This window comes from Halichoeres trimaculatus, unplaced genomic scaffold, assembly GCF_033239565.1.
Source record: "Halichoeres trimaculatus isolate MK-OKI-2021-1 unplaced genomic scaffold, fHalTri1.1 fHalTri1_scaffold_4, whole genome shotgun sequence".
In the NCBI taxonomy this organism is placed as follows: Eukaryota; Metazoa; Chordata; class Actinopteri; order Labriformes; family Labridae; genus Halichoeres; species Halichoeres trimaculatus.
Window position 1 is genome coordinate 40,245,148 of NW_027437182.1, and position 16,448 is coordinate 40,261,595.

The 16,448-nt window shown below is 44.3% G+C and overlaps 1 protein-coding gene across 1 annotated transcript; it reads right to left on the reverse strand.

Moving 5' to 3' along the window:
- Positions 1 to 481: 481 nt before the first annotated feature.
- On the reverse strand, positions 482 to 11,132 carry hyi (hydroxypyruvate isomerase). Its single transcript, XM_074668837.1, has 9 exons — positions 10,967 to 11,132; positions 10,414 to 10,722; positions 10,056 to 10,167; positions 6,157 to 6,271; positions 5,084 to 5,162; positions 4,188 to 4,237; positions 4,028 to 4,097; positions 3,747 to 3,881; positions 482 to 833 (listed from the first exon to the last, which is right to left on the reverse strand). The coding sequence occupies exons 2-9, from the start codon at positions 10,610 to 10,612 to the stop codon at positions 778 to 780; spliced, it is 816 nt and encodes a 271-aa protein (XP_074524938.1). The 5' UTR covers positions 10,613 to 10,722; positions 10,967 to 11,132; the 3' UTR covers positions 482 to 777.
- Positions 11,133 to 16,448: the final 5,316 nt, after the last annotated feature.

The window sequence follows — 16,448 nt, forward strand, 5'->3', positions numbered from 1 at the left end:
TTAGCCCTTCCCCTTGGCCCCGTTTTGAGGGTCAATGGGAAGAAGTAAAAACACATCAGGGGGAGGGGGCAATTAAGATTGGCCCTTTGTCTTGCTACCCATTTCTTCCTTTTTTCAGTCACCCTTTCGACCTATACCCCCACTCTGGGTCTGACTGTGACAGGTTTCTTTTAGTTATTATTCTGGGATTTCCATGCCTTTAATGATGAGGGGGGACAGGGCGTAGAGTAGGAACAGGGGTGGGAGTGGGGAGTGACATGTGGGTAAAAGGCCAAAGGCTGGACCCAAACCTGGGCCACTCGCTCAAGGCCAAACCTCATGGGGCACAACCTTATCCGCTGGGCCACCTGGGCCACCTGGGCCCCACGAGTGAGGCAGTGGTGTGATCAGGTAAATTTCTAAAATTTTGCAGCCCCTAGTTGGATCATACCCTTTAACAAACCTTCAATCATAAAAACCAGGTCTGAAAAAAAAACTCTGGTTAATTATAAATGCTTTTATTTATAAGAGCCGAGGACACAGTGACTAAATGCTTCAAGAAAATGACTCAATGCTTAAAGTGATTAAAGGTTTCAAAACTTTCATCGAGCAAGCTTACACATTTTCATTTAAAGCACATTTGATCATTATTCCAGATGAGATCAGTGTGTTAGGATTATACATACAGGAAATATGGATCAACGCTGTTAATTGAATTCAAAACAGATCAGTAAAAAATACGGTTAATGACAAAAGCTGAAGACGTGTCCACAGCTCGGTGTTGGACTCCTGTGTTCATCACTTCCTGTGTTGGCAGTAATCTTTCATCCAGCCCAGGCCGTCCTTGGTGGATCCTACAGCAGACAAATGGTTTCTAAGATCTGTGTGTCTAACCTGGCCGTGTTACGTCTTAAATACACCAGATCTGTCTGCAGTCCGGCTCTGTTGAGTTGCGTGTTGACTAAGTTTGTCAACTTACACCAGCTGTGTGTTCAGTCCATCAATCAGCGTGACTGACAGTCAGCTGGAGTCACAGACTGAGGAGTTCCTGCTCTTCCCTCTCCATTGATCAGTCTCTCCTCATTCATGTTGGGCTGTGAAACCTCAAACCTGTTGACTCCTGGTCTGGATCTGCTCATTATGATTGTTTTTCATTGTAGTCAAGATAAATAGGAACTGATTTTGACACAATCTGTTGTATCCTGAAAGTGTCTGGGCGTTTATAGGCAGTTTCCTGTCATGACTTCCTGTCCTGCTCGATCTTCCCTATGCTGAATTTAAGCGTCACAGCTCCGCGCCCATCGAAAATAGGATGGCTGTGTATTACCTACAGCATCATGGACCAGCCATGCAGATGGACTGCAACAGAACAGATCCAGTGTGGGTTGACACAGTGACTTGAAAAGAAACCTATCTGATCCATTGCTGTGACGGAGCAGAGTCAGAGAAGACAGGCTGCAGAAGCATCTGGTGTATTTCAGCCTTTACCCAGAGACTTTCAAAATATCACAAACTGTGATAAAATCAGTTTGTATTTAGCTTGATTATGACGACAAACAGACATATTGGCCCTCATGTATCAAACGTGCATACAGCCAAAAGATGGGTGTACCCTCCTTCTACGCACAAATCAACATTTTTCAATCTGAAAGTGGGCGTGGGGTATGCTCAAATCCCACGCCAGGTCTGAGTTCCTGTACCCAAGTTTCATGTCAGTGGGCAGCGCGGTGCAGAGAGGAAACTGTCTGAGGAGGAGAATTATTAGATCATATGAGCCCATAACATTTTCAGACAGAAACACTGATGTTCTTAGATTAATATTTAGATCGTTGAATTTGATATGACACCAAGAATGTTTCTAACATTTCACTCTTCTTCTGCCAATCTCTAAAACACATGGCTATGAAAGAGCAGCGCAGGCTGTCAGCTGATTTCTCCTCATAGTAAAATGTCTTTCCTTTATCGGCTTATTTAAAAAGAGAATAAAACAGAGAGGCTGTAATTTGAATACACTCCCATGTCCATGATAAAGTCTCTGCAGAGACCATTCAGAGGACGCTGGATCCAACTTTTAGCCTGGATTGTTGTAAGGAAGTTGATGACAGGATTTACTGTAGAGATGATTATTTCACTCTTCACCAGATCATCACATAAACCTGAACTGTGTGTAACAAATGGATTCTTTCATAACAAAACACCTTCATTTACATGGGGTCACAAACAAAGCTGCTCTCCTTGTGGTACATTATTATCATGAAACTCTGGTCCAGCCGTGTCATTGCCCCAAATCGACACATTTCTTAGCCAGGAGCCAAAAACCACGACGAACTAAGTTAAAGAGATCAGCTTTTAGGTGAACTAGTTGGGAGTGGTGAAAAGGTTTTCTTATCTGTATCTGACACAGTGCAGGCTGGGCTGTCCCTCTGTCACTGATGCCTGAAACTGAAGCAGACCTGGTGAGAGCTCCACTCCCTCCTCAGTCTGTGACAGGTCCAGGATCAGATTCAGGTCCAGGATCAGATTCAGCTCCAGGATCAGATTCAGCTCCAGGATCAGATTCAGGTCCAGGATCAGATTCAGCTCCAGGATCAGATTCAGCTCCAGGATCAGATTCAGCTCCAGGATCAGATTCAGCTCCAGGATCAGATTCAGCTCCAGGATCAGATTCAGGTCCAGGATCAGATTCAGCTCCAGGATCAGATTCAGCTCCAGGATCAGATTCAGCTCCAGGATCAGATTCAGCTCCAGGATCAGATTCAGCTCCAGGATCAGATTCAGCTCCAGGATCAGATTCAGGTCCAGGATCAGATTCAGGTCCAGGATCAGATTCAGGATCAGATTCAGCTCCAGGATCAGATTCAGCTCCAGGATCAGATTCAGCTCCAGGTCCAGGATCAGCTCCAGGTCCAGGTTCTGGAGTCTGCAGCTCCTTTCAGAGCTCTTACACATTTTTAAAAGCCAACTTTCCACGTTTCTGGACCTGATCAGAAACAATCAATAATGTTGTGGCTTCTAATAGCCAGACATCACAGATATATTAATCAAGGTATAAATGAAGGTTGTGGAAATTAAATGTTTCAAACTTTGCTGTATTTTACTCTGTCACATCCACGCTGATGAATCACTGCAGTTATTTCCTTGCAGGTGAGTTTTTCAGATTCTCTCTACTTTTCTGCCACTTTTGCGGCTGCCAAACAACACGGCGTCGTTTCTCTCTACCTCTGTTGCTATGGTGTCGATTACCAGCTCAGGGAAGTTCCCTTCTTCCTGTGTCCCTCCATGTGGTAAACTCCATGGGTTTGGCCAGCTCAACCTTGAACATTTAGGGGCCTGTTATTTAAATTATGGTTGTTTTCAGCCGCCACATTTATCAACAGCTGACCAGGCGACGGCTGTGATTGGCCCTGGTACGCACGTTTAATAAATCACACGTGATGTTGCCATAAGCTCATTTTACAATTAGATCTGTGCCAATGCCCACACAAGATTAATAAATGAGGGCCAGTGAGCAGAGTCAGAGCAGGAGTCAACAGGTTTGAGGTTTCACAGCCCAACCTGAATGAAGAGAGACTGACCAGTGCAGGGGGAAGCGTGGGAACTCCTCGGTCTGTGACTCCAGCTGTCTGTCAGTCATACAGATTGTTGGAATGAACACACAGTGAGTGTGTGTGAGTTGACAAATGAAGTCAAAACGCAGCACAGCAGAGTCGGACTGCTGATGTATCAGGCGTATTTGAGGCATTAGGAGTCAGATCAAATGCTCTTACCCAGAGGTTTGTATTCACAGCCAATGTACCCCTGGTAGCCGAGCTTTTCTAGTGTACTGAACAGGTAACTGTAGTCCAGTTCTCCAGAACTGTCTGGCTCATTTCGACCTGGAACCTGAGCGATCTGGACGTGACCTGGGACAGAGGGTAGAGCTGTTTGTCATCCTGATTATCTCTGGTTACATGGACATAAAGTCACAACACATCTGTTTCCTGAGCTGATCCTCATTCAATAAGATCAGTAACCTCACAGACTCCAGTCTGTCCAACTATGGTCTCACCAATTAAAGGGAAGTACTTGGACATGTTTTCCGTGAGGTTTCCATCCATGATCTGCCAGTGAAAGATGTCCTGCAAAGGTTCAGAGACACGTCAGGTTAAATGAGTCACTCTTTTTTTTCATTATAGAAAAGCTTGGCTGTCCATCTGCACAACACGTACCATCTGGAGCTTGATGTTGGGCTTTCCAACCTTCTCCAGAATGGCAGCAGCTACATGGGGGAAAAAACTCCACTCAGGCTTATTTTGTAGCAAGCAGCCATACGAGTCAGCCACACAGGAGAAGATTCAGGATGGATCCTTCTTACATCAAAAACTGAAACCCTCCTGTCACGCTCCGCAACAAATCTGAACTCACACTCATTGACCCAAAAGGGTTAAGTGAATTTCTCGCCAAAAAAGAAAGAAATAACTAAATAAATAAACTCTACATTCAGTAATGACACATAACGATCAGATGTTGAAACTAAAGTTCTTGTTTTATGAATAAAATATATGCACCTTTGAAATTTGATGCCTACCCTGGACAGAAGGTCTTAGAAATTTACAACCGGTTCCTGCTCTTCATCATTCTTTTCTTTATCTAGGATTGAACATTCATATGGGCACAACAGAAACCTCTGAGGTTTTCTTCTAGACCAGGGTTCTGCACAACTTTTACTTTTACTGGAGCCACTCAGCCTCAGCACAGCTGGATTAAAGTCATTCAAGATCCACAAAATCTACTTTATCTTCTCAATAAAGACAATAAAGTGTAAAAAAATGTTTGAAATTACAAACAATTTTAATAAAATTTGGACTTTGATAAAAAAAAAAAAAAATTGCATTGCAACCGGCATTGTTGTCTGCTGGTTGCAGACCCTTGTCCAAGGGGCTTCCATCCATCATCAGGAGTCTTGACCTTTTTTAAAAAATATTTATCCTTTATTTATACAGGTTAATCTCTTGAGACTTGCGTCTCATTTGCAAGAGAGACCTGTTTCCAACAGGAAAATTAACCTGACGCTCAGTGCTGTATTGTGGGAATTGATTTGTCTGGACCCAGAACTGTAACGCACCCTGATGAGGAGAGTCCAGGAAATATCTGGGCTCAGTAATCCTTGTGTTGATTGGTTCAATCGTACCCGTGATTCCCTCCTGTGAGGAGAAGAGGCAAGTTCTTTTTTAAAGCACATTTCAGCAACAAAGCAGAACAGCAATTCAAAGGGCTTCATAGAGAGATAAGAAAGAAAGAAAAGGTCAGCAAAACATTTAAAAAAAGAAAACATTTTGGTTCAGGCTGCTTATTGGGGATCTTTTTGCTGCTTGTGTTACTGTGGATCAAAGCATTTTAATTTGGAGCACTAGGCGGGGGATCAGAGGTACTGCCCTGGAGTGGTAGAGAGGTCTCTGTCAGCCTTGGTGACGCCACCTCCTCAGCTCCTCTTCCATGTGGGGTGCCCCAAGGCTCCACACTTGGCCCAGTTTTGTTTTCTTTGTATGTGCTTTCCCTGGGGTCAGTGTTAAAAAATATGACATTTCGTTTCTACGCTGATGATACACAGCTTTATGTACCCCTGAAAACCAGAGCTTCTAACGCCTGGGGTCCACTGCTGGACTGTCTCACAGACAGTAGAGCCTAGTGGGCTCTCAGTTTTCTGAAGCTCAATGAGAACAAGACTGAAGTCATTGTCTTTGGACCCCATGGCGGCTATACCAGCCCCTGTGCTGATCTGTCCTTTCTGAAAACCACTACTCCAAGACTCTGCACAAAACTCAGGAGTGAAAATAGAGATTTTGAAAATGGATCTATAGATAAATGCAGTTAAACCCAGTTTTTAATCTTTGTCTTTGAACCAAGGTCAAGTTCTTTTGCTGTTAACACTCCTCTTGATTATTTCAATGCACTAAAGATTGATTTTTAAGTCCAGGAACGCTCTTCATATTAGACTGTCCTCACTGCCTTGTTTTTTAACTTATCACACTCTTACTCCCTGGCTTTTGGCGCCTAGTTGTGTGAGACTGAAACAGACTTAAGTCCAGATTTTTTTGTTGACCTGATAAGTTTTTACGATAAGTTACTGAGACTCCCTCAAACCCTGATTAGAATCCTGTTTCAGCTGAGTTTCTGTGAGACCATCAAGTCTTCAACCTTAGAGAGAAGATCTGCAGCATAGGTCAGGTTCTGGACAAAGACGGCTTCCATATCCTTGGAAACAGCCGGTCTGCTCAAGCCCACAGGGACCCTGCCAGCCATCAGGTGGATCCTGGAAAAGCAGAGACAAGACAAACGATCAGCTGTGCAAGGGTTAGTCCATGCACCACTACTTACAGACTGACATGACTTATTCTTGGTACATGAGGGGCACAATGTGTTTGTACAGCATTAAAGGTTCTGGTTTCATTCACTTTCTATGACAATATCAGTCCTGGTTCTCTCATACGGTCTGCCCTTCACCGATTTGCAAGTGTCTGATTCTGGACTTTCAGATCATATGTCTGTGTTATTTGATGTTGTGTTGCAAAGAACTGAGCTTAGATGTCGCGCTCCTGTCCGGCGATGTCGGGTGTTTAACCCTTCCTCTGCCGCTCAGTTTTCCGCTGCTTTGGATCAGCTTTCTGTCCCACCTGACTTTTTCTCCTGGGACATAGAAGAGCTTAGCTCCTGGTTTGAGTCCTCTTGTCAAACCACCCTGGACTCTGTGGTTCCTTTGAAGCCCAGGCAGCCAAAGGCTAAACCTGAGCCCCGGTTTAATGACAGAACGCTTGCTGTCAGGAGGCAATGTCGCCGAGCCAAAAGGAGGTGGAGGAAGGACAGACTGCATGTGTCATATCAAATGATGAAAGACTGCTGGCGTCAGTATCGAAACACAGTTAAAGAGGAAAAAAGGGAACATTTTGCGTATACTGTGTCATCTAAAAGACATAACCCTTGTGTTTTATATAACTCCATCAACTTTGTTCTTATTCCTCCACCAACTACTTGCCTTGAAGCTTCATCTCCTGAAGTGTGTGAGGAGTTCTTAATGTTTTTTATTGGAAAGGTTGCCACCACAAGAGCTTCCATTACATCTCCAGACTCTGACCCCTCTGTCTCTGCACCTTGCTCTGCTGCTTTTAATAAGTTTGAGCCTGTGAGTCTGTCTTTCTTAGAGGATGTGGTGCGTGGTCTCAAGCCCTCAGGCTCCCCCCAGGATCCTGTACCGCCACGATTCTTTAAAGAGGTGTTCCCAAGCATTGCCTTGTATATCCTTTGTAATATTAATCTTAGTTTGGCATCTGGTGTGGTCCCCGCTAAACTTAAACATGCTGTTCTGCAGCCTCTGCTCAAGAAACCTGGGGGGTATTCCACGAAGCTGGCTTAGCTCAAAGCCTGGCTTATTTGGTTTCTGTCCTCCCTGAGCTAGCCTTAGGACACCTGCGTGATCCTTTGACAGGTGAACCGCCCCAGTTATACTAGACTGGAATAACCGTGAATCAAGACATGTCAGATAGTAGACTGCCTGTCCCCGATGCAGGAAAATCAGTGGCTGAGTGGTTAGAGAGCACGACGCAGATGCACAGTGATTCATGCTTTACTTTCGGCCTGGGTTCGATCCCACCAGTGGTAACTATCTGAATTTAACTGATTTTCTTTCTTCTTTCACCCTCAAAGTACAGTCAACATATAACAGAATAAAGGAACAAATCATCTTATGATATAAAAGGTGACAACAGCCACAATTTTCCATAGAAATACCTTCCTTTACCGGCGGTCCGTTCTGATCATGATGATAATGTAAAGGTGATTCCACATGGTGACATAACTTTGTGTCTTCCTCCTTATTTAAAAATAGGGCACTGTATCACTGACCCATCTCATCTGACAGCTGAATCATCTCTAATAAAAAAAATGACATCTCATCTAAATGTCATTTTCTGCTGTTTTAGTCAGTGTTTGATGAAACATCACCCCATGAAGTATATAGGCCTATATATATGAACAGCTTTAATTCAATCTCCTCTGGGCCACAGCAGAGTGAGGAGCTTTAAGGTGAGAAGAAAAAAGGTCATCAAACTCAGCAGAAACAGTCAGTGTTGATTTGATACATCAGCATGATATTCTTGAACCAGCAGCTTCTCTGGTGTTATTAATTGCCACCGTGTCACCCTTTTATGTGATTTTCACTTTGTAGTCATCATACGACTCCATGAGGAGTTTTTTCTCCGCTGAAGGAAGCGTCTCCGCTCTCGGTTTTGGCATGATTTGGTCATTTCGACAATCGACACGTCAGGGCTTTTTATCTACCGCGGACGCGCGCTTAGCCGCAGCTTGGATCAGCCTGGCTTGAATAAGCGTCTCTGAAAATCAGCTGAGCCTCGTTAGTGGAACGACTTGCAGCCAGGATTAGAGTGGCAGCTTATTCAAGCCACGCTTACTGGGGATAGCCCAGCCTTCTTTAGCCAGCTTCGTGGAATACCCCCCTTGTCTCGACCAGTCTGTGTTGGCTAATTATAGGCTCATTTCTAAGCTGCCATTCCTTTCAAAGATTTTAGAGAAGGTTGTGTTCTGTCAGCTAAAAACTTTTACAGACAGAAATGGGACAAATGTTTCAATCAGGTTTTAAAGCCCTTCATAGCACAGAGTCCGCTTTAGTAAGAGTTTTTAATGACATATACTCCATCTGTGATTCTGGTGATTATGCTGTGCTGGTTCTACTTGATTTAACTGCTGCTTTTGACACTGTTGACCACAGCATTTTAATATCTCGTTTAAAAAACCAAGTGGGCCTATGTGACACTGCACTTGATTGGTTTAAATCCTATCTGACTGACAGATCTTTCAGTGTCAATATTTTAGGCTCAGAGTCATCTTCTGCTCCTCCGTCATGTGGGGTCCCACAGGGCTCAGTCTTGGGGCCGTTACTCTTTTCTTTGTATATACTGCCTCTGGGGTCTATACTTAGAAAGCATGGAAAAGCCTTCCATTTCTGTGCTGACGACTGTCAGATTTATGTGCCCTTAAAAGCAAAAGATGGCTTCTCAGTCAAACCCCTCCTTGCTTGTCTTGAAGACATTAAATCTTGGTTGGCCCTGAACTTTTTAAACTGTAACGAAAAGAAAACAGAGGTTATGGTGTTTGGACCAAGTGGCCCCTGTGAGCCCATCTCTGTTGATCTTGGACCCCTGACAGTTTATTTTAAATCAACTGTTACCAATCTGGGTTTTAAGCTGGACAGTGATTTTAAACTAGACAGCCAAATTAAAACTGTTGTGAAGTCTTGTTTTTATCACTTAAGGCGGTTGGCAAAGGTCAAATCTTTTATGTCCAGGCAGCACTTTGAAACAGTGATCCATGCTTTTATCTCACCACGTTTGGATTACTGCAACGCACTTTATGTTGGAGTGAGTCAGTCCCTGCTCTCCCGTCTGCAGCTGGTCCAGAACACCGCTGCACGACTTTTAACCGGTACAAGAAAAAGGGAGCACATCAGCCCAGTACTGGCTTCACTCCACTGGCTGCCTGTGACTTTTAGAGTTGATTTTAAAATTCTTATGTTTGTTTTTAAATGCTTAAATGGTCTTGCCCCGCCTTACCTCTCTGAGCTTCTTCAGCCCTACTCACCCTCTCGGTCCCTCAGGTCAGCTGACCAGCTGCTCCTGCAGGTACCAAGGTCCAGGAAGAAGCTCAGAGGGGACAGGGCTTTCTCTAATGTTGCTCCCCGATTGTGGATCAGTCTTCCCCTGCACATTAGAGAGGCCCCTTCACTGTCCACTTTTAAAACACGTCTTAAAACCCATTTTTATTCTTTGGCTTTTAACTCCAGCCAGACTTAGTTTCTTTGCCTGGTCTTGTTCTCTTTCATTTTTTTTATTCCCTTTTATTTGTTTCAATTTGCTTTTAGTTGTTTTTACTATATTTTCTTTTATGTGTCTGTTTTTCCTTATCTGTTTTTATCATTTTATTTTGATCTACCTGCACTTTGTTTACAGCTGTGGTTGTTTTATAAAGTGCTCTATAAATACAGGTGGTATGGTATGTGAAGCAGGCCTGGTCTGTACTCTCCTCACCTTTTGCATTCCAAAGCTCTGGCATACTCTAGAGCCAGATCCAGACCCTGTCTGAATTCCTCCTCTCTTCCAGGCACTGCTCCAAGACCCAGGTCTCCAGACTTTACATCTCCTGCACCGCCAACAGATCCAGAAGAGACAAAGACACAAAGAGATCACTTTTTAGCAGCTCTGCCGACCTTCATCTGAGTTTTAGGAACAACTCCTGCCTGAACTTAAGCAAACAGCACACGCAGGAGCTCCCTGGTCCCTCTGTGTGTGTGTGTGTGTGTGTGTGTGTGTGTGTGTGTGTGTGTGTGTGTGTGTGTGTGTGTGTGTGTGTGTGTGTGTGTGTGTGTGTGTGTGTGTGTGTGGTTACCAGGCGGCGTGTTGATGAGGACCACCTCCACACCTGTAGCCTGTCTGGCCCTCTGAAGTTCCTGGAGGTCTGAGTCGTAGAGCCATGCCGCCTCCACGGCCTGGAAACCAGCCGCGGCTGCTGCATAGATCCTCTGGCTGAAGTCTGGGAGCTCGGAGAACAACCAGGACAGGTTGGCACAGAACTTCAGGGAGGACATCCTGATCTACCTGTCTGAAGCCAATGAACCCGCGTTCAGCATGGCTGCTGCTCTTTGGACCCAGAGACAGAACCCGGAGCAGGGACCGGAGTGCAGCTGGGTGTGTGTGACTGTAAGCGGAAAACGAGCGGAGGAACATTTCAACTCAAAAGTCTGATTGACATAAACGTTTTAAAGTGCGGCTCTATTTGAGTTAAAGCGATGGTAAATCATGATTTAGTACAGAAAAATCACTAATTATAAAATAACTATTCCAGCTGTAAAGTATCTCGTGTATCAGCGTTGTTGTTTACTAACTTGTACTTTTATTTTGAAAGTGTCTCCATAGCAAGCACCGTACTGACTGCTGCTGACCTGACGCGCTTCCAACTTGTTATGGTCACGTGACTGAAAGGCGCTTCCTGCACGTGACAGGCCCTGTTCTGTTCAGTCTGCGTCCCGTCTGTGGCTGCTGGATGATAACCTTCTGAAACAGGGATCTCAAACTCGTGCCATGGAGGGCCATGAGGCTGCAGGTTCTCTTTCCAACCAAAAACTCCACCAGCTGGTTTCACTGATTGGTCCCTGCTCTCTGCTTGAAGGTGAGGTAATCAGTGGAATCATCTGGTGGTGGAGGTTTTGGTTGGAAGGAAAACCTGCAGCTTCCTGGCCCTCCCTGCACAAGTTTGAGATCCCTGCTCTAAAACAAATGATTTTTAATTTCAGTTTCATTTGGAAAAATAAAACTTACCTGAAATGATCAGGTCTTATGGGTTAACCCATATGAAAGCAGTGGCCTTTTACTCCCTAAACAACATTTCAGTCAGGAACACTCTCGTCATAGATTAACCATTTGTTGCAAAATGGATACAGTTAGAATTGGTGTTAAAGCTCTGCTTTTCAGAGTACTCCCTGGGTTACTGCCTGAGGAAAAGTATTCCATATGTGGATAATTTGATGGCTCTTTTAAACAGGCCTCACCTTTTTAAATCTGACGGCCTGCACCCAAACCAGGAGGCTTCAAGGCTTTCATCAGTCAACATTGACCTGACTGACCGGTCCTGCACCACCACCTTCTGACTCACTACACACAGGCGCTCTGCACCTCACTCACACTCACCTTCACCACCCCATATCATACACGCCCCTCCCTCAGTGACCTCAGTGGCACAGGACAATATTTACACGATTAAAACATTAATCTCACATAGACAAACGAGACAGAGGAGGACTGTTTTTAGAACAAAATGTTTTTAATGTTCCACTGGAAAAATGCGTTAAGTGCACGTTCAGCTTAGATGTTAAAATGGCTGTGCTGAACGTGCGCTCCCTTTTAAACAAATCTTTATTGTAAATGATATTATTGTGGACAACAACCTGGACAGTATTCTCCTTACTGAGACATGGATGCAGAAAAGTGGGTGGTACGGCCTCAATAACAAAGACCACCATACAGGCTGTCACGACCTGGCTCTAGGCCATGACAAAGACACGGAGACATGTGGTTTTAAATTAATAAAAGGATAAATTTATTAACAAAATATAAATTCAAAAGGTTTAACAACTGAAGCAAAATCAACTAAACTAACAAAAGAGATCAATAACGGAATTAAGGTGTGACGCGAGGGAGGACTGCGCCCAGCCAGGCCACGCTGAGCCTGGTAGTGCTGGCAAAGGGCGACCCAGGAAGTGTATGATGGCCAGAAACTTATGCACCTGGGGGATCCACCCAAGTGCACAAACACCTCCCACAGGGCCTGCAAGGACACACATTATACAGACAGGGGAGAACAAATAGCTGCAGCAGCCCTAGTGGAAGGAGGCCGTCACACAGGCGAATGAAGTCAGTTTTACCATTTTACCATGCCTTCGTTTTTAGCAGCCCACCTATCCTCTGTATAACAGTCTACTGACCACCCCAGTACTCCACCTCTTTTATTAGTGAATTTTCAGAGCTTTTATCAATCATTCATACTACTTTTAACAGAATTTTAATAACTGGTGATTTTAATCTACACGTGGACATCTCCTCAGACTTAATGTCAAGAGAATTTTTAAACCTCTTGCACTAGCCACGTATACATGGACCCAAATATTCCACTTGATTCAGTTTATTTGCTCAAACGGAAAGAATTTAACCTTAGTATACACCTCATTCTGAAAGAGAAGTGCCAATCTGAATGGACATTTAATCAGTTTCACAGGGGTGGAATATTCCTTTACCCAAACTGATTGAGGTATCATGTATCCACTCAGATGGAAAGTTGTCAGGGTGCGTTCTTTCAGCGCGTGTTCAGATATGACGTAAGACGCAACAAGAGACGTTCCTCAACTTTAAAAATGGCGGCGAGCTGTCAGCAATGGACTGCTGCGGAAAGTTTGTTTTTGATCCAAACTTTGAAAGAACTGAACATAATTTCAAGATTTCTTTGATTTCTTTGATAAATCTCGTGATGTTTACGTTTTTCTACGCATGCCCCATTGACTATTCTGTTTGATTATAGCGGCACGTGCAGACCAGAGACTGGAATATTCCTTTCCATGTATACTATTGTTTTCGGAAAAGTCATTCAGAAAGATTCCATTCCTCATTCAACCGAGGCTAATGTTTTGATTTCAGGCAACACGTCACGCAGCCGACCCAAAGCAGGGGGCGCACCTTACAGTGTGTACCCACCGGAAGCGTCGCAAATTTTTCGCGCGTTGATATTACATACAAAGTCAATTTAAAACCGCAAATTGACGCTGTGTCGGGGCGAGCAGAGAGCGGTGTCGAGCGTTCAAGCGTTGAGAGGCGAGCGTTTCCAGCAAAAAACGCTCGCTGCTCATCGCTCAACACTTGACACTCGGGTTGAAATAATTGAACTTTTCGAGCGAGCGTCTTGACGCACCGAGACAGCCTATCAGCGTGGAGATCGTCACCGATGGACAGGCACTCCACAGCTGGAATGGAGCGCCTGTAGTTGGTATCCAGGCGGGAGATCCTGGCACCAACCACCAAGACGTAGCTCCTGCAAGAGACGGTGGAACTCACCGAGCTCACACCGTCTCCGTAGGGTAGCAGGTATCCAGTGCCGACGTCGGCGCCTAGCCCTCAGCTGACTTCTCCACAGCAGGTACAGAGCAGCGATGGTGGTGATTGGAGCCATGTTCAACGATGAAATGATGTTGGCAGACTTTTCGTGCAACGAAGCCGTGGTGAGCGTTTTTTGCATATTTGTACCGACGTCAAAACTCGCGGCGATTTCACTTGACGCGCGAATATACATTCGCTCTAAACGCTTTCAGTGGGTACGCACTGTTAGACCTGGTTATATCTTATGGTCTGTCCATTGGAGCGCCCTCTGTTGTGGGCCTGGCTGTGTCTGACCACTTTTGTGTGTTTTTTACAATCACCAGTTTTAATCAGAGGGAGGCCCCTGTGAGAACAGTGAGGAAACGCTACCTAACTTCTGAAGTGGCTGCAAATTTTATCCAGATTTTACAGAGCACTCCAGCAGAAACTTTACCAGCACCCTGTGATTTTATCACTGACAACCTGAATAACAATATGAAGTCAGCACTGGATTCAGTGGCTCCACTTTTTATTAAAACAATTAAATCAAAACCCACATCCCCATGGAGAACTGAAGAAATTAAAAAACTCAAAAGGGAATGCAGGAGTGCTGAAAGGAGATGGAGAAAATCTAAATTAACAGTCCATTATGAAATATTACGCCAGCATCTCAAAATTTACAATCACGCACTGAAACAAGCAAGAATCTTACACTTCCAAAACTTAATCCAAGACAATAAAAATAACTCCAAATTCTTATTCTCCACCATTGACCGTTTAACTAACAAAAATTTTAAAAGATCCTCTATGACTCCAAGTAATGCCCTTTGTGAGGACTTTGCAGACCACTTCAGAAGAAAAATCAACGACATTTGATCCAGTCTTTTATCCCAACAGCTTCCAACACCTGGATCATCAAATTTACCTGAGGAAACACTGGAGAGTTTTGCCCTGGTTGATGCGAGGACACTTGGTCGAGTTTTCTCCCAGGTAAAGCCCACAACCTGCCTTTTAGATTCAATTCCCACACCGTTTTTTAAAACACTCTATGGATTCTTTGAGGAACAGCTGTTATATTTGGTGAACTGCTCTCTTCAGACTGGTGTCTTCCCCACCTCCTTTAAAACGGCGGTGGTGAAGCCCCTTCTGAAAAAGAATGATTTAGATCCAAATGTTTTGAATAATTACTGGCCTGTATCCAACTTACCATTTTTAAGTAAAATTTTAGAAAAACTTGTTTTTAACCAAGTAAATGAATTTCTTAACTTAAAACATATTCTGGAGACTCATCAGTCTGGTTTTAGGATGAACCACAGTACAGAGACAGCACTTTTAGAAATAGAATAGAATAGAATAGAATAGAATAGAAAATACTTTATTTATCCCCAGGGGGAAATTCAGGAGTCACCGCAGCATTTAAGAAAACAAAAGTAAGAAAGTGTATAGAAAGTGCAAAAAGGTCCATAAGAAATTAGATGATGACATCCCGTCCACCACCCGTCCACCACTCTCCAGTCCAGCCAGTCTCCACCTCCACAGGGTCCAGGACTGAGCCTCCCCAGCAGTCTGTTCAGTCTCTGTCTCCTGGATCCTGTCTGCTCACAGCAGGTGAAGCTCCTCCAACGTGGAGCCGGCGTCCGATGTCCGCTCCGTCAGCCACGTCCATGAACAGCACGATGCCGCTGGGTTAGCACAGCTAGCTCGTCCATCCCCCGGGGCTAGATCCCACGTTCCCAACAACGATGGATGGAAGGACAGGTCCACGTCGTCACCTCCCAGCTCACGCCCGAGAACCAGCACGTCGTCCTCACCTCCTCCTCCTCAGCTCGAGGGAAATCATCAAGCCCTACACTAGTTAGCATTGGCATGCTACAGGCTGCTAACAGCTAATTTCACATGTAAACAATGCAGCCATGGTTACATGTAGGATCTCCAGACAAACACAGGAGAAAAGTAGTAAAAAATACCGCCGGAGCCACAAAAAGTTTGGTGTCCGTGACCGAAAATGAACCATACCAAGTGATGATCCACTCCAAATACAAAGATTACGGAAAAGAGACGAAAAAATTATAAGAAACGGACAAAGACGAGAGAGCTGCTGCAACAGGCAGCTACTTGGACTTAATATTTTAAAGATTTTAAATGACACCAGATGTAATTTAGATAACCACAAACTCACAGTGTTGGTTCTACTGGATCTAACCGCCGCCTTCGATACAGTCGACCATCACATTTTATTAAATAGACTGAGGAATGTGGTCGGCCTCTCTGGTACTGTTCTTAACTGGTTCACGTCCTACCTGACTGATCGAAGTTTCTTTGTAAGTATGGATACATGTTCCTCAGGAACCCATAAGATAGAGTGTGGGGTTCCCCAAGGGTCAATTTTAGGTCCAACTCTTTTTAATCTATACATGCTACCCCTTGGGGACATCATCAGGGGGCACGGCATCAGCTTCCATAGCTATGCTGATGATACGCAACTGTACATTGCCGTGTCTCCTGATGATACAGAGCCAATTGATGCCCTTTTTAACTGCATTTTAGACATCAAGTCATGGATGGCAGCTAATTTCCTACAGCTCAACCAGGACAAAACAGAGGTTTTAGTTATTGGTCCTGAAGGCCAGAGAGAGAAACTCTTACCTAAGTTACAGGATTTTAAATCCTCAAAATCTGTAAAAAACTTGGGCGTGATTTTGGACTCTGAGCTCACTTTTATTCCACACATTAAAAACATAACGAAGATAGGTTTCTACCATCTTAAGAATATAGCCAGAGTCCGTCTGTTTCTCTCTCAGG

What these genes read in the sequence shown, in the direction of transcription:
- hyi (XM_074668837.1), bottom strand. Translation starts at nt 10,612, where the DNA reads ATGTCCTCCCTGAAGTTCTGTGCCAACCTGTCCTGGTTGTTCTCCGAG. An exon ending in CTGCAGATCTTCTCTCTAAG is followed by an intron (nt 5,163 to 6,156) that starts GTTGAAGACTTG and finishes TTCTCCTCACAG; the next exon opens with GAGGGAATCACGGGTACGAT. An exon ending in CAAGTACTTCCCTTTAATTG is followed by an intron (nt 3,882 to 4,027) that starts GTGAGACCATAG and finishes CCTCTGTCCCAG; the next exon opens with GTCACGTCCAGATCGCTCAG.